The sequence below is a fragment of the Clupea harengus genome, unplaced genomic scaffold (assembly GCF_900700415.2).
Source record: "Clupea harengus unplaced genomic scaffold, Ch_v2.0.2, whole genome shotgun sequence".
Taxonomy (NCBI): domain Eukaryota; kingdom Metazoa; phylum Chordata; class Actinopteri; order Clupeiformes; family Clupeidae; genus Clupea; species Clupea harengus.
Window position 1 is genome coordinate 27,745 of NW_024879955.1, and position 22,219 is coordinate 49,963.

General features: G+C 43.7%; 1 protein-coding gene across 1 annotated transcript; it reads left to right on the top strand.

Moving 5' to 3' along the window:
* Nucleotides 1-2,261: 2,261 nt before the first annotated feature.
* ap1g1 (adaptor related protein complex 1 subunit gamma 1) lies at nucleotides 2,262-22,215 on the top strand (the record flags this gene model as incomplete). Its single annotated transcript, XM_042705768.1, has 23 exons — nucleotides 2,262-2,409; nucleotides 12,533-12,736; nucleotides 12,853-12,977; nucleotides 13,340-13,481; nucleotides 14,097-14,193; nucleotides 15,480-15,556; nucleotides 16,001-16,009; nucleotides 16,821-16,916; nucleotides 17,305-17,385; nucleotides 17,498-17,596; nucleotides 17,709-17,764; nucleotides 17,844-17,957; nucleotides 18,049-18,189; nucleotides 18,687-18,741; nucleotides 19,026-19,148; nucleotides 19,295-19,384; nucleotides 19,543-19,667; nucleotides 19,878-19,982; nucleotides 20,269-20,410; nucleotides 21,053-21,179; nucleotides 21,511-21,612; nucleotides 21,763-21,923; nucleotides 22,162-22,215. Coding segments are annotated over exons 2-23 (2,322 nt in total), but the record flags the coding sequence as incomplete, so codon positions are not given.
* Nucleotides 22,216-22,219: the final 4 nt, after the last annotated feature.

The following is a 22,219-nucleotide window of genomic DNA, read 5'->3' on the forward strand; positions in this document are numbered from 1 at the left end:
TCTATTAAGTACCTTGGTGAAGTGCTCTAATCCCCGTCTGGTTTTACTTTCTTTATCATTAAGGATCTTGCTGTTTTTATCCATCGTTGCAGCACTCTGCCTTGGCCTTTCATTGCTAATATCTTGGTCAGGGTGTCTTCATGTGTTGTTTCCTGGCTGCATTTACAGCTTATTTTGCCATCTCTTCAGTCCATTGTCTTTTATCCGCCCTAACCTGTCTTTTAAATTCCCTATATTTCTATCTGTTTTCATCTTGCCATCTTTGTTCCCTGATCTTGTGCCAGTTAACTTCTGCTTGATTTCCTTTGATCTATAAGGGTCCAAGCTTTCTGACTTATCCATAGCTTGTGTTTCTTTATCTTGTACCCTAGCACCGCTTCTGCCAAAAGCTTTTTCCATGATCTCACTTTTCCTCTCCACTTCTTCTTCTTCACTCATTCATTGAATTAGCTCTAACCATTATCTCTCCCTTAGTATAGGGCTGTTTTACCTGAGCTCAGTTTCATTCTACCTGCTCCTACCCATCGGCACTCACTAATCCCCATCATTTGGATTTTCATTTTGTTAATCACTCTTGAAATGTGTGCAACTTTTCCTGCAGTATGCATAATTCTTAAATTCCAGTTCCCTATTCTAAGCTGAGTTTTCGGTAGCACTAGTGGTTGGTTTGGGTCCTGAGCAAGGTTATTATGCTTTGCCTACGTTTGCAGGGTACCACAGTGGCCCCAAAAAGAAGGTTGATTTTGAATGCTGAAGGTTTCTGAAATCTGCTGGGGGCAGGTGATTGACCCACCACCCAACCCCTAAGCTGGGGCTGTTCTTTGCTTGGTCTCTATCACTCAATCAATTCCGCATGGTAAGACCTGCCAGGGACGAGTTGGCACATGGCTCTTAAGGTCATTGAGTCACACAAGCCTCACCATCACCAGCCCAAGATGAAGTTTCCCATTAACCACTTAAATTAAACAGTAATGTTTTCCTCTCACACACTCTTCTTAAAAGTACATGAATCAAATGTCTGTGATTGCTTTCTTTTACTTTTCTTTTGCTTGTTTTGCTCTTCTTTCATCATCCAGCCCATGAATACTCCACACAGGAAAGACTGTTGTAAAATATATATGACATTTCATCCGACATATTCACAATATAAAACTGAATTTATAATTGAATTCAACACACGTCAGAAACTTGATAAACATTGTGTAACAACATTGAACAGAGAATCTCTTTTATTTTTCTGCTGTTTCATCATAATGTTGAGCTGAATACACTGTTGGACACTGACACTACAACAATAATTACAATGATTGGTTTTGATCTCTAGGCCTATGTATTGTTATGGTGTGTTGGAGGACTAGATTGAGGGCTCAGCAATATTGATGAACAATTTCCAAGTTAAGTTGGTGATGTTCAGAGTTCGTTTTAAGGCTCACATAAAGGGAATAGCCAAAACAATCATATAGTCTACCTTGCCTATAGGCTACTTGGTTGTGGCATGTCATCATGATCCATGATTCTATGAATAAGAACGAGAGCATAAATTAATGGGCTTTACATATAAGAAACACACCGGGGGCACTTGGGCCCTTTTTATATCCTCACACTGGGTGATTTACTCTTGTAAATAGGAGCTGTTTAGTAAGCCTTGCATGGAGCTATAACGGACACTTCTCAGGAGAGGGCAGCATGCGACTTTCTTTACGAGCCCTTCAGCAATATCGCGTCTTCTACGTGCGGCGCACGTTCAGTGTACGTTCAGGGTAACGTCATCACTGACTGCCACGAGGTGAGACGCAGACCGTAGCACACCTACAGAAGCGAATCGTCCGCCGAATTGACACGTAGCTCAATATCAAGGAATATTCACCTAAGAGCTTCTGTTTTTATACTTACAGTAGATCTATAGCAAAATACTTAACATGATCAAGCAATTCTAAATAACAGTCTTATGTATTTAGTGATGATCTTATTTTGGTATTCATTGGAACGAGATAGATCGACAATATCAACATCCCACCCAAATTCCGATTACCTCTCAGCTGTCAATACTATATTAACTTCTTATAGCAGTGAACATTATAAAAAGACAAGGCAGTGCATCAATTGTGTTAGAAATATCGATAATATGATCACAAATTAATCAAAATATACTAGTACCATGCCCGTGCATGGTCAATTTCATAGAAAATATCCAGACAATAGTAGCCTAGCCTATGAAGTAACGTTGCTGTTTTAGAAATTCAATGGATTCAGTTCCCCAATCCTTGAAATCTAGATTAGTCAGTGTAACCCTCCGCCTGCAGCAGAAGTGCTGAGGCCAGAAGAGCCGCCATTTTGAATGTCTGGTCTGTTCCTCCCTCCGTCGCATATAGAAAAGATTCCAGTCATTACCTGGTATCATTACGGCTGGTGAGTGTTATGTCGTCGAAATATACAGGCAACATGTTACTTTATTCGGGCGTGTATGGGTTACGCAAATGGAACAGTTCTGTAATATAGATAGAAGGGTGTGTTCGCTAAGGCTGCTTAGGAAGTAGCAAGCTAGCCATAGTGCACCGGGGGTTGTCTTGACATACAGCAAGTTTTAGCTTGCTAGCTAGTAATCTAAATGGATTTCTTGCTTTGCTACCTAACGTTAGCTAGCAAGCGAAGTGTTCGGTCTGTCACTGTGGGTGTCAGCTACGGTTCATTTAACACCCCCCTCAAATAACGAAATGTTGACGAAATGTTGTTCTTTGCTTCAGACGAAATGTTATTATTTGCTTCATATCTAATATGTGCTTAACACTGAACGAACACTACGCTGTGCTACAAAGTTAGCTGGCAAGCTACCCAGATAGCAGGTCAGCATACAACATTGTCCGCTAGCAGTCCCGTTCATAGTAAGGTACGATAGCTCGCTAGCTATGTTACTGGCTTAGCTGCAATGTTAACAACTGCAACGGGTAAGGCGACTTTCTGGGTAACGTTAACATCACATGTTTTTTTTTTAGCGCTGTAATTGTGACTGGACAACTTACGTGTTGGTTGACTAAGTTAGCTAGGTTGTTATGTTATGTTTAGGGTGTTCTCTGCTGAGATGACTAACGTTAGTCAGTCAGTTAGCTATCTAGCTAGTTGGCTAACGTTATAGTGCCTCACGCTCAGGTCCGGAAGAAACCAGTAACACATTGCTTAGCTAGCTAGGTGACGAACTGGTCTGAGGTCCAGGTCGCCGAATATCTAAAGTGATGTTGGGTGAGGCGTATTTGTATTCTTGAATCCTTATGCGATTTTGTTAAATTCATATTATGTCAGACTGTTAACGTTAGATGTAGACAAAACTGCCGTCTATTAGCTAGTCAGGGAATTATTTTGGGGAAGGTTAGCTAGCCAACGTTAGTTAATGTCACCGTAGCGTTGAGCAAGTGACTAACCATAGTTAGATGGTTAAGATAGGCCAGATATTTGAAAGTCACGGTCTGAAAAGATTGCACAACAACTGAAAACGCTATTACTCATGATTTTGTTTGGCTAACGTAGTATTCTCCACGGTTCGCTGCGGATATTGGTGGCTTGACCTAACTTGGATTGTTTGGGTAGCCCTGGCTATCCAGTGGAAGCTAGCTGGTTGACGAAGGAAAGGCCCGACAGGTGATCTCCCAGCGATAGATACTTTACACCGTTGTTATTCCTAGCTACTTTGCTTTCTAGCTAGCTAGCCAACGTTTACTCTTACGTAGTGTTACACTGGCAATGGGATTAACTTAACTTGTTAGACAGAGATAATCATCGACATGTGTTACTGTAAATGTATTGGCAGCTCTTCATGAAGTTTTTTAGGCGCAGGGGCTAAAACGTAAGGAAGTGAAGCAGGGTTTAGTTTTTAAATGGACTTGCTTGCTAGCAGCCAACGGGCTGTATTATTTTGCCAACTCAGTTGCTTACCTAGGCTGCTTAGTGGAGGTGACGGGGAGCTTGGAAAGGGGCCCAGCTCTGGTCACGTCACATCGTATTTTCTACTGCGTTTGCTAATAAGTGCACCTTCGAGACAGTATTGAAGGTGAAGAGCTCATGACTTAAAGTGGGCCTGTAGGATGCCGCGATCAACTTCATTCGTCGTGAAGTGTAGTGTATTTGAATGGAAACTCGAAAAACTGGTTTAGGAGTTTAGTGAGACTGCCAGGTATTGCCAGGGTTGAAGATTATGACTGTGTGTAGTCGATGTTACAAATATTTATTCATTTGAGATGGATTTATTTTAGCCTTAAGTAGTCTTAGAAACCACTCTTTTAGTCACGATCATATTGTGAGTTGGAAATATTTGCCTGCAAAGAGTATAGCCTGCTGTCATTTACACAGTTCAATTGCTGTGGTAATATGCTGTGCACACCAGGAACAGGAAATGGTGCTCTGTGCAGTCTGATGTAGGCTACCAGTCAAATTTGACATAACCATCAGCACTTCCAAGTTTTGGGGGCAAATAGTAATTCTCAAAATGAAGGGGTGTATAAATAAATGTATAGGTGTACCGTGTTGCCAAAAATGTCTTGCTGTTCCCGTTACTTACAAAGTGTCGTGTGTGCTTGGAAATATTGCAGGGAATTGTTCTTGTATTGGGTTCTGTGCTTTTTGCAAAATGTTCATGTTAAACTAGTAGGGGATTGTCATTATAATAGTTTGATGCAAGGTTGAAACTCCCACCAAAAGTATATGGTTTATTTGACAACAACTTTGACTGTCTTTGTACATCGTGGAAGTATGTGGATGCAATATAATTTTGTTTAAAAATGTAGAAAAATCACATTCACATTTGAAAAAAATGACTCGGCACACCATTAATGTATTTGCGCTTTAACTTAACATCAAGTGTTGACAGAAAAGGAAAACTTGCACAGTGGATTGCTCAAGTGGTAGTGAGAACACCTGGAATGGGATTATTTTGTTGGCTGGAAGTGGTTTGTTCATTTGACAATGGGCTGTCACTACTGGATAACAATGTCATCAATATGCACAGGTGGGAATGTTCCTGTGTTCAGCTTGTTTATGGTTCCTTGTCTCCTTGTTGCTAGGCTGTGCATGGTGCTTGCATATCTCTAACTCTCTGGGGAAGGTCTGCTGAGAGACCTCTTAAACCCAGCTGGAATTGATATGTCAACTCAGGAGTGGGACCTTTCCTCTGTTTAGGGCATACCTTACGCGATCCAAACTCTAAGTGCAAGTCGAAAATATAGTGCAAATATTGTCCTCTTGAATGTCCGGGGCAGTTGGGCAGTGAGGCTATGTTTGTTGAAGGGGGTGGTGCTGTAGCTTTGCTCTGTTCACTGTATTCCCTGAGTGGGGGAGTTCTGCTTGGTTCACCTTTCCTGACCCTGTTGTTAGCTGTGGGCCCCTTTGAGAAATGCTTGTGCCTTGGAACTACAGAGAGAGGAACAATGTTGTTTTTGTCCTGCAGGTGGAAGGTAGGTCTTTGCTATGGCTGACCTTGGTTGAAGAGTCTCTCCAAAGTCATTGCACGCCAACTCTTTGCAGAGCACAAACATTAGCCTTCCCCACCTGTGATCACCTATTGTACTCCAAAAACACACATCCGCATGGTTTGCATCCAAGAATGTGCTTGGCCTTGCACCACCTGTACACCCCCATTTTGAAAAGTAGGGATGTGGGTGTAATTTAAGTTAATTCACAATAGTCATTATAGGAAATCTATAGCTTCTGTTAATCAGGGGTAATGTGGTTTTACCTTTTTATTAAGAGGGTGTGGACTGGATTCAGGCGTAATGCACAAAGTTTCATTTTCAAAGGGAGTAAAACTGATGAAGCAAATTTTTAATCACATTTATTTGAAAATTGCATTTGTTTTATTCGATTATTGATAAATGTTTTGAAGTGATATACAATCAACCTGATTGGTTATTAGAAATGGCGACCAGTATGTACGCATGCTATACTCAGTTTTTGTGTATGCTTTCTCAGTCTGACCCATGTAGATTTGTCTTCGTTTCTGCTGATTGATGTTGATGCTCTAACATGGGGAACCTGAAACTGAAGTTTAGGGATTAAGTGGTCATGCCAGTACATGATGTCCCAGGTAATGGGGAAATATCACTCAGCACTGGCCATAGTTTTCGCCACTCTTTAAAGAGTTGTAATTCTGATTCATTCACTTTTGTGCACATGTTTAATTCCCCAACAGGAGGTTGAGTTGAGCCTCCTGTGAACTGGGCCCCAGCGCTATTCCCTGAGGAAAGATTTGCTTCATGATTCTTCATTATGTCTCCAGCGCACAGGCTGGTTTTGAGTGAACCTGGAAGACCAGTGTTGTGGAATGTGGGCTGCCATGACCTCCCCCTTCTTCCACTTTGATCACATTGAATTCTTACATTATTGGGTTGTGCAACCAGTTCCCTGCATTCTTCCTCAGAGGCCCCCAACCCCCACCCTATTCTTTACATATAATACAAGCTGAAATATGCCTTTAACTCACTCTCATCCCATCACCATTTAATTTGCTGGACCTAGGGTATTCATGCTTTTAGTTGTGGTAGGACTGAGCTAAAGAAGTTGTAGCAAAAGGAAAGTTTAACATCTTGTATATTGAGCAATTTTAGCATTTGCCACAGTCTGTTACTTATAATTGGCTACATTTTAGTGTTGCTTTTAAAGCTGATCAGTTATAATTTGTAAAACAAAAAAATCTGTCTAGTGAAATCCCCTTTCTAGAATTTCTTGAACAGCACATCTTTAATTTAATCTTGTTTTTGTCTTAAGTCCATGTAAGAGACTTACTGACGGAAAGAGACCCTGTGGAATTGCAGCTAGGAGACTGAGCCACTGAGAACAAGTGGTACAGTGAACTTAGGTGGATACAGGAACTCTCCGTACATATGCAGGCTAGTGCCTTTGGACTGTATATCGGGTCCTTTTCTGTCCCATTCTCCTGGATTCTTGCTTGTTTTTTCTAGCTTGAAGATGGATCTCCATAACCGTTGATTAGGTTTTACTCCGTATCCTTAATTTGCAATGTTGGTGCAGTCAGGTCCAGACCACCCCATATCAACAGAAGCTCACAGTCAGACTGGTTATCTGTGGCCTATGCCCGGAAAATGTGCTGCGTGTAGGGAAGATGCCGTTATAAATATATCTGCGTACTGTAGCCCACATGATTGATCAGCTCCTGTCACATGGGTCCTTAAACTGCAGCCCCACTTGCAGAGATGCATCTTACCCAGTTTTTCATGCGTTTTGCATCTTGCTGAATAAATGGGGGTCTGTGCCATTTTAGCGCACTGCGTTGGAAATTTGCATCTTCACATTGAATATTGGATATACAGACACAGCATTGTCATTCTCTAGACTTTTTATTCCAAGGGCATACATCAGATCCTGTCCTTTTGACACATCCCCTGGCTTCCTCTCTGTCAGCATAAGTTAGTCTTGCAGTGCACATCTTTTCTATTTGATGTATCCTTTTTAAAAGCCTCAGTGGGGGTGGTTGGCTCTGGCACACTGATACTCCTGCGTCTTAAGGACCTGGGTCTGGTAATGTTGGATCTCATAACATTTCTTCTACTGTTGACATTTCAGGGGAAAAGCGATAATGGAAGTTAAATGTGAATAGTGCTATCGTGAACTTAAGCTGTTAAGTTGAAGTGTACTGTTGTTTTGGAATTGGAGAAGTGATAGCTTGAACTAGACCGAACATGACATTGCTTGGACTACTTCTCCTTGTGAGAGTAGATCTGCCTTGGTGAGTTTGAGAATTCACACTAGGTGTTTCTTACACAGTTTTCAAGGTGGAATTATGGCACCTGTATTCCGCCTGTCCCTTCTGTACAAAAGTAATGGAGGCGGAATGGGGGGGGGGGGGCGGCGGCGGGCGGGCGGGCGGGCGGGCGGGCGGGCGGGCAGTCAGTCAGTCATTGTTGGTCATACGCCCCTGTGCCGGCAGTGGAGGTAGTCATAGAGCTGTAATGATGTCTGTGTTAAAGGCACAGCGGGGACGGTGGAACAGGGGGATGCTGCCAACAAATTATGTTGCTTTCTAAATTAGCGTGAAAATAAATTCTAAGCAAGCTAGATGCTATGTTAAATGTCACGCCTCTGGTTCCGGAATGGCGGAATGCTATTTTAAAAGCACACACTAGGGCTTATGTCTGGGTCAGTATAAACAAGCCAAGGCACCATTAAAAAACGTGATTTATTTATTTCATGATCATTCGGGATCTCGGTCTGAAAAGGCTACTTAGAATTTAGAGCTGAAACGCAACTTGCAAGTACGTTTCAGTTCTTTGAGTCAGATATCATAATTTCAGAAGATTTGGGTGCTGCTGATCTCAAGTTTTGGAAGGTTTTTAAAAGTATGATTCAGATACAGTGGCTTAAAAAAATATAACTAAATAATTAAGACTCCTAATAGAATTAGTCAGAAGACATTACAAGATTGTCAGACATGAAGGTCTAATGGGTGCCATCTTAACTGTCAAGAACAAACTGACCCCCTCTTTCATAGTTCTGCCTATTAGGTATCCTGCGCTGACGTATTCACCGTTGAAGGGGACTAGCTACAAAGCCTGTAGAGCATTTGACCTACATTTTAGGCTACCTCAGAAATCTGCACTCGCACATGAGGATGTAGCCAATTTATTTTGTTGACTTTGTGTTGATAGTCCATTAAGCAGGGAGATTATGCCTTTCTGATTTCCTTCAAAATTAGCCCCATTCTACTGGGAGGCAAGAGGGAAGTGTCTTTTTTTGTTCAAGTATTAACTGGAGTGTCTCTCAGTGTAGCAGGCTCATTATGGGATGCATGCTAACAGATACAAAGTAGATGATAAATAAAAGATAAATGGTACAGAGGGCAATAAAGCTGCTGCTCTCCTCAGAAAGAGCCAGGGGTAATAACTTTTTGGTTGTATTTTCTTCTCGGCAGGGTATGTGTGCCGGAGTGTTTAGGTGTGGGTGGGTGGGTGGGTGGATGTGTGTGTGTGTGTGTGTGAGTGATTGATCGTTTGGTTTAGTAGTGAGGATCAACAGATACCTCTCTCAGCAGGCTGTTCAGTGCAGTAAACAACGGCCTCTGCACCCATATTGGTGCCAGCACTGCCACCCTGCTCTGCCCTCTACGAGCGGCGGTGGGGCTGTGCTGGCCCCCTCCCTCTCTATCCCACTCTCCCTGTGACAGATCGTCATTTAGAGGAGGCCTCCGCATGAGCGTCAGGCTCCAGGGTGGGAGAAGGACGCTCAGCTCAAAGTCAAACGTGTGTTGCAATGTCCCTCTGCGGCAGGCAACAGGAACTTTCTCAAAAAAGCAGGGTGGTGAGAGCCAAGACGGGGCCTGCAATGTTCGGCTGCCGCTATGTCCTCTGAGCCCGTGCTGCTGGATGGGTGACTCGCACATATCCGGCCGCCTTCCCCCGTGTGGGTGGGGGTGTGTGTGTGTTTGTGTTGATAGTCCATTAAGCAGGGAGATTATGCCTTTCTGATTTCCTTCAAAATTAGCCCCATTCTACTGGGAGGCAAGAGGGAAGTGTCTTTTTTGTTCAAGTATTAACTGGAGTGTCTCTCAGTGTAGCAGGCTCATTATGGGATGCATGCTAACAGATAACTGTGTGTGTGTGTGTGTGTGGGGGGGGGGGGGGGGGGGTGGTAGCAGCAGAGTGAGGCAGGCGGTGTGGCACGGGTTTGAGTTCAGCGTGTGGTTTCAGTTCCTGCGGCTGATGATTGATGCCATTAGTGAACTAGATAAAGTTTACCTGCCTGCTCTAGCTGGCTCTTTCTGCTTGGGCTTTGTAGTCCTCCACTTCCCTTTATTTATTTTTTTCTTCTCTCCTACTTCTCACATTGCTCCATCTGTTGTTTTTTTTTTTCATCCTCCCATAACGCTCTGAGCTCTAATTTTCTTGTGGTCTTCCACCTGTTTGGTTTGCCCTCTGTGTCCCTCTTATCACTGCCAAATGACCTTAGTGAACAGGAGACGTTAGTTCATTATCTGGAGTTCTACAAACACACATTGTCATTGCTCCCTCGTGGCTTGTTAGCTCCCAGGCCTTGGTTTAGCAGGGACATTGTGGTCTGTGTGGGTCTGAGTGGTCCTACAGGTAGCCTAAAGGAGATGCAAGGATAGGTCTGAGTCTGTGTGTTATTGATGATTCCAGTTAGCCAGTCTGGTGGAAAGCAGACATGTTCTTTTTAGGTCTGTTCATGGTGACCAGTGTCTCCTCATGTCCGCTTGTACTCCAGGGTTTCCCATAGAAGTACTCCACTGTGCTGCATTGTCAGTATAGGGATGAACCAGAACTCAGTATTGTAACGTGGTTCGTTATTTTTCGTCAGGTGACGAAATCCCGTGTCGTAACCACCAAATAGAGCTGCAAATCTTGGCTATGAATACTCCCACTGCTTTTGTTATTGCCTCTGCCAAGGAGGTTGTGTTCAGTGCAGTTTTGTTATTTTGGCTGTCTGTAAGCACGATTATGCAAAAACAACCAGCCCAATTTCCATGAAACTTTGTGGAAAGGTGTAGCATGGTCCAAGGAAGAGCCCATTACATTTTGGAGCAGATCCGACTCCTCCTGACTTTCGCAAACGTTGTGAGAAAGGGCATTTTGCCTTGGTGGAGGTCTGTGCTTTGAGTGTCCTTGTATGTATATTCACAAATGGTTGTAGGAAGGCGTACAGAATGTTTCAACAACATACCATGTACCGCTGCATCCCTACCCTGAACGCAGACGTAGTAGGTTCATCTTGTGTTTAGATGTTTGTACAGTGGTGTGGTGCAGAGTTCACACCGAGAGCAAGCCTGTAGAAGCAAGGTGGTGTCTCTTACTGTGCGCGCACAGTCTGGTCAAACTCAATGTAAACAGGCGACGAATTTAATCTTGCCAGCATGCGCGTGTTCCTTTACATTTTTAATCAGGCTCCAGCGGTCTGATACCCTAGTGCCTGCCACCTTGGAAGGCTCGACAGGAGGAATGGAATTTCACATTCTTCCCTTTTCACTCAGCCTAGGTTTAGTCCCACACACCTGACTAATCTAGAACTATTATAGCGGTTTCTGACAATCCCACGCTCCGAGTTCTCTGCTCCCCAAAATGAAAAGGAAGCTCATAGGCTCTGGATGTAAACTTCCTGATAGTTAGGAGTGACCTTTGGTGTTTTCTATTGAAGGACAAAACTGACATGGTTGTGGTGTTATGACTAAGTCTCCAGTTCCATTGTGATTATATGTGATTGTATTGTAGTTTGCTTGTTTCAGTGCAAAAGAAAGAGACTACTTAGACAGGGGAAATGTAACCTTGTGTAGCCTATTTTTTCCCAATATTTGTACTTACAATACTTTGTGTAATGTAGTAACATTTTAGTTTAATAGCATTCATAGTAATCTTGACTTGGAGATGGTAGCAATTTTTTGCATTGCAGGTAAACGCTGGCACAGAGAATAGGGTAGAATAAGTGCATGGTGGGGGTGGGTATTATATTAGCAGTGCACCATTCATCAGTGTAGGCCTACGATAACGTAGGCCAACAGTACTGAATATGAATTAAAAAAAAATGTCTGCATCGTACTCAGTAGACACACAAGCCTCAGAACTCAGCCTGTTGCCACCTACTATCTGTCCACATTCCAACTTTACACTGATTTAGTAGACATCATGTTGATTGCATCATAAAAACAATATACATTTATGGAAAGGTGTCCATCCCTGGTGTATCATGCCTGTGTGGTGCGATCAGATACCAAAAGATGATTCCTACAGTTGAATGATGACAAGAAAGAGTGATCCATCAGAACTTGACACTGTTGATGCCCTTTTCTTTATCTGACAACCTCACACGTAATAAGGATAAGCATACTAGCATACATGTGGTAAACATACACAATACATAGAAACATAACATAATGCATACAAAAATGGTAGTGGATAAGGTGGGGAGAGTGCATTCAAGTATTGTAGAACACCTTGGGTATACCGTGTGCTCGTAAGGTCACTATTACAAGGGAAAGGAGAGCGATGGAACAGAATTATGTCGATGGTGGCAATTATTTGCATTGCAGGTAAATGCTAGCACAGAGAATAGGGTAGAATAAGTGCATGACCGTGTGGTGGGGGTGGGTAGGTGTAGGCCGAGGGTTTCTGCAAGTAGATCAGGTAGAGACTACAGCAGTATCCCACAGCGGAGATTGTCTCTCTCTTCCCCACCTAGTCTAGACTAAGTGAGTGGGTAGAGTTTGCCTAATGTGCGTATATGTACTTGATGGTTATGGTGATGAGGAACAATGTTTCCACAGCTATTGGCATTTGGGAGCAAAGGTCACGCTATAAGAGAGAAAATTTGGATTATAAGCAACAATTTGATAAATGGATAAAAATATAAATTAACGGTAGGTAATATGGCCTTTTGAGGTGTTTTGTATTTAAATTGGCGTCAAAATAAAATCAAAGCAACTACCTCAACAACCGACCTTAACTGAAGGCTAACTGATGTGCAAGACCTGTTACAAATGTCAGTTCGGTCACTCATGTGTAACTGGTTTGTTTGGTTTCCGCAGAGGATGCCAGCTCCGATCAGACTGCGGGAGCTGATCCGGACCATCCGGACAGCCCGAACCCAGGCAGAGGAGCGAGAGATGATCCAGAAAGAATGCGCTGCCATTCGCTCGTCCTTCCGGGAAGAGGACAACACCTACCGCTGCCGAAACGTGGCCAAGCTGCTTTACATGCATATGCTGGGTTACCCGGCACACTTTGGGCAGGTGAGCACAAGATACTGCAAGCTTCCTGGTCGGATCTGCATACTTCCATGAGTACCTTGTATTGTGTCTTCCTCATAATTGAAATAAACTGAATGATAATGAATTCCCTCCTCCAGTTGGAGTGCCTGAAGCTGATTGCCTCCCAGAAGTTCACTGACAAGCGGATAGGGTACTTGGGGGCCATGTTGCTGTTGGATGAGAGGCAGGACGTCCATCTACTAATGACAAACTGCATCAAGAAGTGAGTGCCACATCTCAGCTAAATGACCTGCTGTCGAGCACAGCTGCCTGCTGCATGGTGATGGGATGGAAAGAGTGTGTGTGTGTGTGTGTGTGTGTGTGTGCATGTGTGTGTTTGACGGATGGAGTGAGTGGGCGTGTGGTGTGTGGTGCAAAGAGCTGCTGCCAGAAAACCTCAGCGCAATTCCCCAGCATGTGCTGATGCAGTGTGATATGGGCTCTGCCCAAAAAACATGCCTGACCAGCTGTCTCTGCTTCGGTCCTCCGTCTCTTTCTCTGTTGTATCCCTGTCTGTTATGGCGTATACTTAGATGGCGTCTTCTCTGTTCTGGTTTTCATGTCTGTATGCTTGTCATTTTCCAGTGACCTGAACCACAGCACACAGTATGTGCAGGGCTTGGCCTTGTGCACTCTTGGCTGCATGGGCTCGTCAGAGATGTGTCGCGACTTGGCTGGAGAAGTGGAGAAGCTGCTGAAAACATCAAACTCCTACCTGAGGAAAAAGGTAACACTTGGTTTGGGTTGATGCAAAAAAAAAACAATGAGCTTTCCAGTATCGCGTTCACGTCACATCCCCACATGAAAATGTTACATAACCTGTAACCTCAATCTGCAGATATTGTATTATATTAGCAGTGCACCATTCATCAGTGTAGGCCTACGATAACGTAGGCCAACAGTACTGAATATGAATTAAAAAAACTGTCAGTGCATCGTACTCAGTAGACACACAAGCCTCAGAACTCAGCCTGTTGCCCCCTACTATCTGTCCACAGTCCAACCCGTTTATTACACTTGCACTGATTTAGTAGACATATTGGTTGCATCATTGAAACAATATACATTTATGGAAAGGTGTCCATCCCTGGTGTATCATGCCTGTGTGGTGCTATCAGATACCTAAAGGATGATTCCTACAGTTGAATGATGAGAAGAAAGAGTGATCCATCGTCAGAACTTACCACTGTTGATGCTCTTTTCTATATCTGACAACCTCACACGTAATGACTCTCCTGTACGATTTGCTTGCCTTCTAAATGAAGATTTCAGGTGCCAATGAAGATGATCTGCATGCTTTGTTTGTGGACTGAGCTTTATATCTTGTTTTTATGTTCAACAGGCAGCTCTGTGTGCTGTCCACGTTATCAGGAAGGTCCCAGATCTGATGGAGATGTTCCTCCCAGCAACGAAAAACTTGCTCAGCGAGAAGAACCACGGTGAGACACATGGCTCTCACTCATAAGCCTTTCAGAGGAGCTGTGAGTGAGCTGTAAACCAGGTTTAATAAACTAGTTACTCCATATGGACACTACCAGCTTCTTTTCACTGGTATTGTTCCATTTCTTTTACAGTATTAACTGTACCCCCAGCGCTGAGCCTAACTGCATAATAATTTAGAAAAACACTTAAAAGTGGGCAAGGGGCTCAGAGCTATACATTTAATATACATTTAGGGGTATAATACCTCTTTTCATTGGCTGTTCTGTGAATATGTGTTTCCTGCTTGATGCCCTTCAACCATCACAGTACTGTAGCGTTTTCCATTTTTGTCATGATGTGGCTTTCTGCAAGTCATGTATGTAAAAGGAAGGAAATGCACAATATTGCCCAACCCTGCCATTTGCATAGTTTGCTTTAGGGGACATTATTTGCATGACTAGATCTACTAGACTGCTTTAGTGTCTTCCTTCAGTGTTTCTCCCAAAAGGCCAAAGATTTCTGGGTTGACGGGGAACGGTTTGTAAACACTACGCATTTATGCAGCAAAATACTGTATGTTTTGTGGTATTTGTGCCGTTTCCTTGACGAATGTTGGTGATATTCAGCTGCACTTCAAACAGATCCTCTTGTTAAAAAAATCTTTGTCTGTGGCACTCATTTTAGACGTGGAAAAAGGGAACACTTGGTTGGGGTTGATGCAAAAAAAACACTGGGCTTTCCAGTATCGCGTTCACATCCCATCCCCACATGAAAATGTTACATAACCTGTAACCTCAATCAGCAGATATTTATTATATTAGCAGTGCACCATTCATCAGTGTAGGCCTACGATAACGTAGGCCAACAGTACTGAATATGAATTAAAAAAACTGTCAGTGCATCGTACTCAGTAGACACACAAGCCTCAGAACTCAGCCTGTTGCCCCCTACTATCTGTCCACAGTCCAACCCGTTTATTACACTTGCACTGATTTAGTAGACATATTGTTTGCATCATAGAAACAATATACATTTATGGAAAGGTGTCCATCCCTGGTGTATCATGCCTGTGTGGTGCTATCAGATACCTAAAGGATGATTCCTACAGTTGAATGATGAGAAGAAAGAGTGATCCATCGTCAGAACTTACCACTGTTGATGCTCTTTTCTATATCTGACAACCTCACACGTAATGACTCAGTCCTGTTCGATTTGCTTGCCTTCTAAATGAAGATTTCGGGTGCCAATGAAGATGATCTGCATCCTGTCTGTGTCTCTCTGTCTGACTTATTGTGCTTTCCAGGTGTTCTCCACACATCTGTGGTTCTGCTCACTGAAATGTGCGAGAGAAGTCCAGATATGCTTTCACATTTCAGAAAGGTAAGACACATTTCTGATCTCATCTCTGTATAGTATTATAAGAGTAAAACACTACTATGTTAAAACTGTGAGTGACCAGTAGTGTAGCATTAATGATAGAAATCCACATTTTCAAACTCACTTAGCTGTTATAGAAAAGTATTTGACTGTAGGAGTAGTTTGAGCTTACCAAAGGGTTTTATGCTTTCAATTGGAGGTGCAGAATGTTTGCTGTTTAGCTACTCTTCCGCTTTCCTCTTCTCTGTTGATCTCCCTATAGCTTCCTCCCCCCTCCCCCACTTCAGTCTAAACTTCTATGCCGCCCTGCCCACCCCTCATGTTCATGACCGTAACATTATTTTTGAAGCCCTCTGAAAGTGACTCTCTTTTCTCCGGTTTCCCCCCCTAACATCTACCTCATATTTTTTCTGTCATTTGTCCTTGTTACAATTCCTGCATTGTTAGAATGAGAAGGTAAGAGGACATTCTGGTTTCATAGCTGGTGCATGCTATCCACAACAATAACAACAAAAACAAACAAACAATCAATCACTTCACGTGGTCACTGTCGTCATAGTCAGATTCTTTGAAAGTCATGTTTTAATTTTTTTTGTCCTGGTCCATGTTTATTTTGCCTTTTTGTTTTCTCTTAATGCCATGTCTGCATTTGTGTATTAGTTAATGGAATTATTTACCCATGTCCAACTCTCACCATTAGAATAATTTTGGTGTCTTAGACCACATTCATTTATCACCATAGCTTGACGTATAATATAGTGGTGTTACTTGTATCAAATCACATGCGGTGTTAGCAAACACAGAGGAATATCTAAGGTTATATTTCAGACATGTGAAATTGATGGAGCACATACAAATGTGACTGTTGATTTAAACTTTGGTTGATATTCACAATCCAAAAAAGAAACATGGAGTGAAATGGCACTCTCGAATGGTGTGATCATGTTATACAATCATGTAGACTTGCTAACCAAATGACAGAGGGGGAGAAACACATTAACCCGATCACTCTGATTCAGCAAACAAGAGAAAATGTTTACTAGAGCTAAACATTTGGATGTTTTTCCCCCTCTCCCTAGTTCTTTACTTTGACATGTTTGTACCCTCCTCGTCCTCCTGTCGTGTGTGTGTATGTATGTATATGTGTGTGTGTGTCTGTGTGTGAGACACCAGTTGTGAGTGGCGCTGCTGGATGTGCGGAGCCTCTCTTCCCCAATCTCCCCCACGCTGACTCCTCTGCTCTCTTCTTTCATTGGCTGTCTTCCAGCTGGTCCCACAACTGGTGAGAATCCTGAAGAACCTGATCATGTCTGGGTACTCGCCCGAGCACGATGTGTCCGGCATCAGCGACCCCTTCCTGCAGGTGAGAACCTGGGCCTCAGAACTCAGCCTGTTGCCACCTACTATATGTCCACATTCCAACCCGTTTATTACACTTGCACTGATTTAGTAGACATGTTGTTTGCATCATAGAAACAATATACATTTATGGAAAGGTGTCCATCCCTGGTGTATCATGCCTGTGTGGTGCTATCAGATACCTAAAGGATGATTCCTACAGTTGAATGATGAGAAGAAAGAGTGATCCATCGTCAGAACTTACCACTGTTGATGCTCTTTTCTATATCTGACAACCTCACACGTAATGACTCTCCTGTTCGATTTGCTTGCCTTCTAAATGAAGATTTCAGGTGCCAATGAAGATGATCTGCATGCTTTGTTTGTGGACTGAGCTTTATATCCTGTTTCAGGTGCGGATATTGAGGCTACTGAGAATTCTAGGCAAAGGTGATGATGACTCCAGTGAAGCTATGAATGACATTCTTGCACAGGTGAAGCTTTCAGACCCCATTTGATTGATTGCTCTGCAACGCCAACAGTTTGGTTTCCTCCCTCACGCCTCAGGATTTGCGTGTCATTTATTATTATTTGTTCCATTTGTAGGTTGCGACCAACACGGAAACAAGTAAAAATGTAGGCAATGCAATTCTCTATGAGACTGTTCTGACCATTATGGACATCAAATCAGAAAGTGGATTAAGGGTATGTGTGCCTTTAAAAGTTTTAGTAGTAGTAGTTTCTCACTGGAGGACTGACTCCTCTCTCTAATAACTAATCCAACAATAACAAACAATACACTGTTGTTTGCTGCCAGGTGTTGGCCATTAACATCCTTGGACGCTTCCTACTCAACAATGACAAAAATATCAGGTTGGTACCACCTTTCCTGCTGAAAAATGCCCAGAACTCTGACCCAAGACACTGTAATCATGACTACCTCCATGCACAGATACGTGGCACTGACGTCCCTACTGAAGACTGTGCAGACGGACCACAATGCTGTGCAGAGGCATCGGAGCACCATCGTGGACTGCTTGAAAGATTTAGACGTGTCGATCAAGCGGTGAGCAGCACTTCCATACGAGATGACACAGCACTGTTGATGATGTGGCTATTTAAGTTCTCACTTTAACATCCTCCCCTTCTCCTCCAAGGCGGGCGATGGAGCTCAGTTTTGCACTGGTCAACGGCAACAACATCCGAGGCATGATGAAGGAGCTGCTCTACTTCCTGGACTCGTGCGACCCGGATTTCAAAGCCGACTGCGCGTCTGGAGTGTTCCTGGCTGCTGAGAAGTAAGTCTGTGTATCTGCCTGCTCAACACTAAGCCCTGTTCCCCGTGGTGGGAAGCGTGTGTGTGTTACAAGGATGGCAGATTGTTACCACTAGGAAGGAGAACCGAGGAGCAGCATGTAGTTTGTGAAACATTGATGGTCAGGGTGCCTTGCCAGACTTGAAGGAAGTTCTTTAAAACCCTTTCCAAGCCAGTAAGCCTCATTGCCCCACACACTTCAGTGCCAAAGCAGAAGGATTGAAGTAGCGCTCCAGCAGAGCCATGTTTACACCACCTCTAGGAGCCCTACTGTAGAGACATGTGGGAGTAGAGCTAAATAAGTGACCTATTAAAGTGCTGTGTGAGGATAAAATGAGTGATCCATCGTCAGAGCCTGGCGCTGTTGACACCCTTTCTGTCTGACAGCCTGACCCTTAGATCCTAAGTGAGCGGAGCTCTACTGTTGCGCTTGTGTACTGTTCCGTCATCGGGCTGTCTCCTCTCTCTCTCTCTGCACAGGTACGCTCCCTCCAAAAGATGGCACATTGACACGATCATGAGGGTCCTGACAACGGTAAATGCAGTCCAGTCATTTCTGGGGCTTGTTTTGTGATTTTTGGGAGGGTTTTACAAAGTGTTGTAGCTGGGGCTCTCTGGCTGTTGTGTGATGATATTTGAGTGATCCATCGACTGAAAGATTAAAAATGATGACCTCAAATTCTGACAGCAGTATCCTTAACTGCCAAAAGCCCATTTCTGTTATGGAACATGTCAAGCATATGTTACCGATATAGCAAGTGTCAAGGGCAATGCAACTTGCACAAAGGCCCTAAGCAGCACATATTTATTTTTTCCCAGGCGGGTAGCTACGTCCGGGACGACTCTGTCCCCAACCTGATCCAACTGATCACAAACAGCGTGGAGATGCATGCTTACACTGTGCAGAGACTCTACAAAGCACTGCTGGATGATATCTCACAGGTACATAGCCCCCTCACCCTGTGCAATTAACCATGAACGTCTGGATAGTTTCATTATTATCATGATTTTACAGGTGGTCATCTAAGCTTTGTGATGGTGGACATTTTGTACATTCTGACTCTTCCTATTGACTTGGTCTTCCACAGCAACCTTTAGTGCAGGTGTCTTCCTGGTGCATAGGAGAGTATGGAGATCTCCTGGTGTCAGGACAATGTGAAGAGGAGGAGCCCATCCAGGTATTAGCCGCTAAGTGATTAGATTACGGCCTCCCCCAGGGTCCATCCCCCCACACACGTAAACATGTTGTGCTGTGCACCTAATTAAAGAGGAGTAGGCAGTAGACATTTCTGGTCCAAACAGACCTCGTTCTCAAAATGTGTTGTGTTCATGGCAGGTTTCAGAGGATGAGGTTTTGGATGTGTTGGAAGGCCTCCTGGTCTCCAACCTGTCCGCCCCTGTTACCCGCGGTTACTCCCTGACTGCCATCATGAAGCTTTCCACTCGTTTCAGCAGTGTAAAGTAAGCACACCTCCTGCAGGTCCAATACAGATGCCAGATGTTTAGGGCCTGTCAATTAACCTTGAACACCACGGTAATTCTAAAGTACTAAAGGCCAAGACTGATTCATGTGTCCTGTAAATGTTCTGCCATATAAATGAATGCGGGCATTTTAATCGTAAGTGTGTGTACATGTATTTTAGCCGTCTGTTTTGGCTTTCTAACCCGCAGCCGCATCAAGAAGGTTGTGTCTATATACGGGAGCAGTATAGACGTGGAGCTGCAGCAGAGAGCTGTGGAATATAATGCACTTTTCAAGAAATATGATCATATGAGGTAAGCGGCAAGCTCACCCAGCCTGGTTACACATCAGACATTTGATCCGACAGACTGGCCTTTCATTCCATTGGTAGACTACTTCATTTTGTCCTCCTGGTTAATTACCTTTTTTAATGAACGTTAATTAACATTTCTTTGTGAATCATAGCTGATTTGATCACTTTGTCTCTTGTAGAAGTCCAAACCGTTATGGTGTGTTGGATTCCGTTCTGTTCTAAATGATGTGAATGAATGAATGAATGAATGAATGAATGAACTTCCTTTTTCCTGTTTGACATTGTAGGCCAGCCTTACTAGAGCGCATGCCCATCATGGAGAAGACCTCGGCCAACGGCCCCTCAGAGATCGTGCAGACCAATGGGGAGACAGAGTCCACTGTACTGGACACAAAGCACGCACCTGCTGTCCCTCAACCAGCCACTCAGGTAAGACCCAGCACACCAACCACCAATCAGGGGGGAACACCTCAAAGCTCCTCCCCTTTACTGTCCAGCTCATTACTAGTTGTCACATGATGCTGACAAAAAGATTGCTGATTTAATTCTTTATGGGCTTGGTATATATGTTACAATGTGTGTAGATTTCAATAAGATTCTTGATTTCTTCAGTGGCAAAATGCTTTATAACAGGCCTACCAAAGGAATTTGTTTCAACATGATCAAAGTGAGACCCCTGCTGGTAACTAAATTGCAGAGAAGCAGAGCTTTCATTTTAAAGATTAGCCTCTAGAAGTCAGTGTGATGAAGAAATGTGTTTGGCTGAAATACTACTACTTTGAAGCTTGTTTCAACTTAAGCTCCCTTTCATAATTAGACTTTATCAGACTTAATCCATAAACTAAATAATCAAGACTTTCACAGATGTGGTGTCCTGCCAATCCGTTTCCACCCCCAAACATCTCTTGTTGAATTTTTGGACACGTTTTATATTTCCACAGATTTTGAATTGGAAATGCAATAGTGTACAGCTGCTTACCTTCAGTTTATTCAAGCAGAGTAGTTGTGTGTATGAAACATGAAAGCAGATAACCTGTTAGCGCCCATTGTGAGACTCTCCTCTCCTTGCAGGCTAATGATCTGTTGGACCTGCTGGGTGGTAACGACGTGGTTCCTGTGATCCAGACCTCTGTACCTACCAAGCCTGCCTCTGCTGGGGGGGAACTGCTGGACCTGCTGGGGGATCTCTCTATGACAGGTAAGCTCTCTATCTGTTCTCTTTATTCTCCTCCCCTCACACACTTACTCATTTTCTTATACTGTTCCCTGTTTTCCCTCAAACTCCAGTCTTAGTTTGTCATTGTCTCTCTTACTCACGCATCCCTCTTTTGCACATGTCCGCTTCCTCTCCTAGATCTCACCAACATTCTCCATGTCTTCTATGCACAGACATACATGTTCTATTTATTTTTTTATTTAATGGTGAAGGTGCCCTTTAGGCTTTGTTATAATCTCTGCCCTCCTCCCCATCCCTCCCTTACTTCCTTCCTTCCTTCTCTCCCCCGTTCCCTGTACCCCCCTCCCCCCAGGTGGTCCCACCCCTGCCCCTGCTCCCTCTGTTCCCATCTCCCAGCCCTCCTTCCTCCTGGACGGCCTGTCCTCACAACCCCTGTTTAACGACACTGCCGCAGGTAGGAGCACCGTGCATCTCATTAGTCCCATGCTTCCCTTTCCCAACCCATTCATTTCCCACTGGTGTAGTCGGCGTGATGTTTTCATTTCGTGTTCGACTCGTGTCGATACTCACCTGTTCTCTTCCCACTCCCCATCCCGCCATGCAGGTATCCCTCCCATGACGGCTTACAATAAAAATGGCCTGAAAATCGACTGCACCTTCGAGAGGTCGAACCAAAATCCAAACATCGCAGTCATCACCATCCACGCCTCCAATTTGACCGAGGCGGAAATGACTGAGTTTGTTTTCCAAGCTGCAGTACCAAAGGTGAGGCCCTGAGGGACACACGGCACCAGCAGCCATTCATTGTGTTGATGCAGATGTGGCCAAGTAATAGTAATGGCCAAGTTTGTATTTATGTGATTGAGCGATTGTTAATGTCATGCCACTATCACCTTTGAAACCAAAGTGCAGTTTGTTTGACTGCCCTTGTCACTCTGTTCCCCTCTCTAACCACCCTGGCTGTGTCACTCTCTCTCGCCACGCCTCTCTCTCTCTCTCTCAGACATTCCAGCTGCAGCTGCTGTCCCCTAGCAGTAATATAGTCCCAGCACTTAACCAGG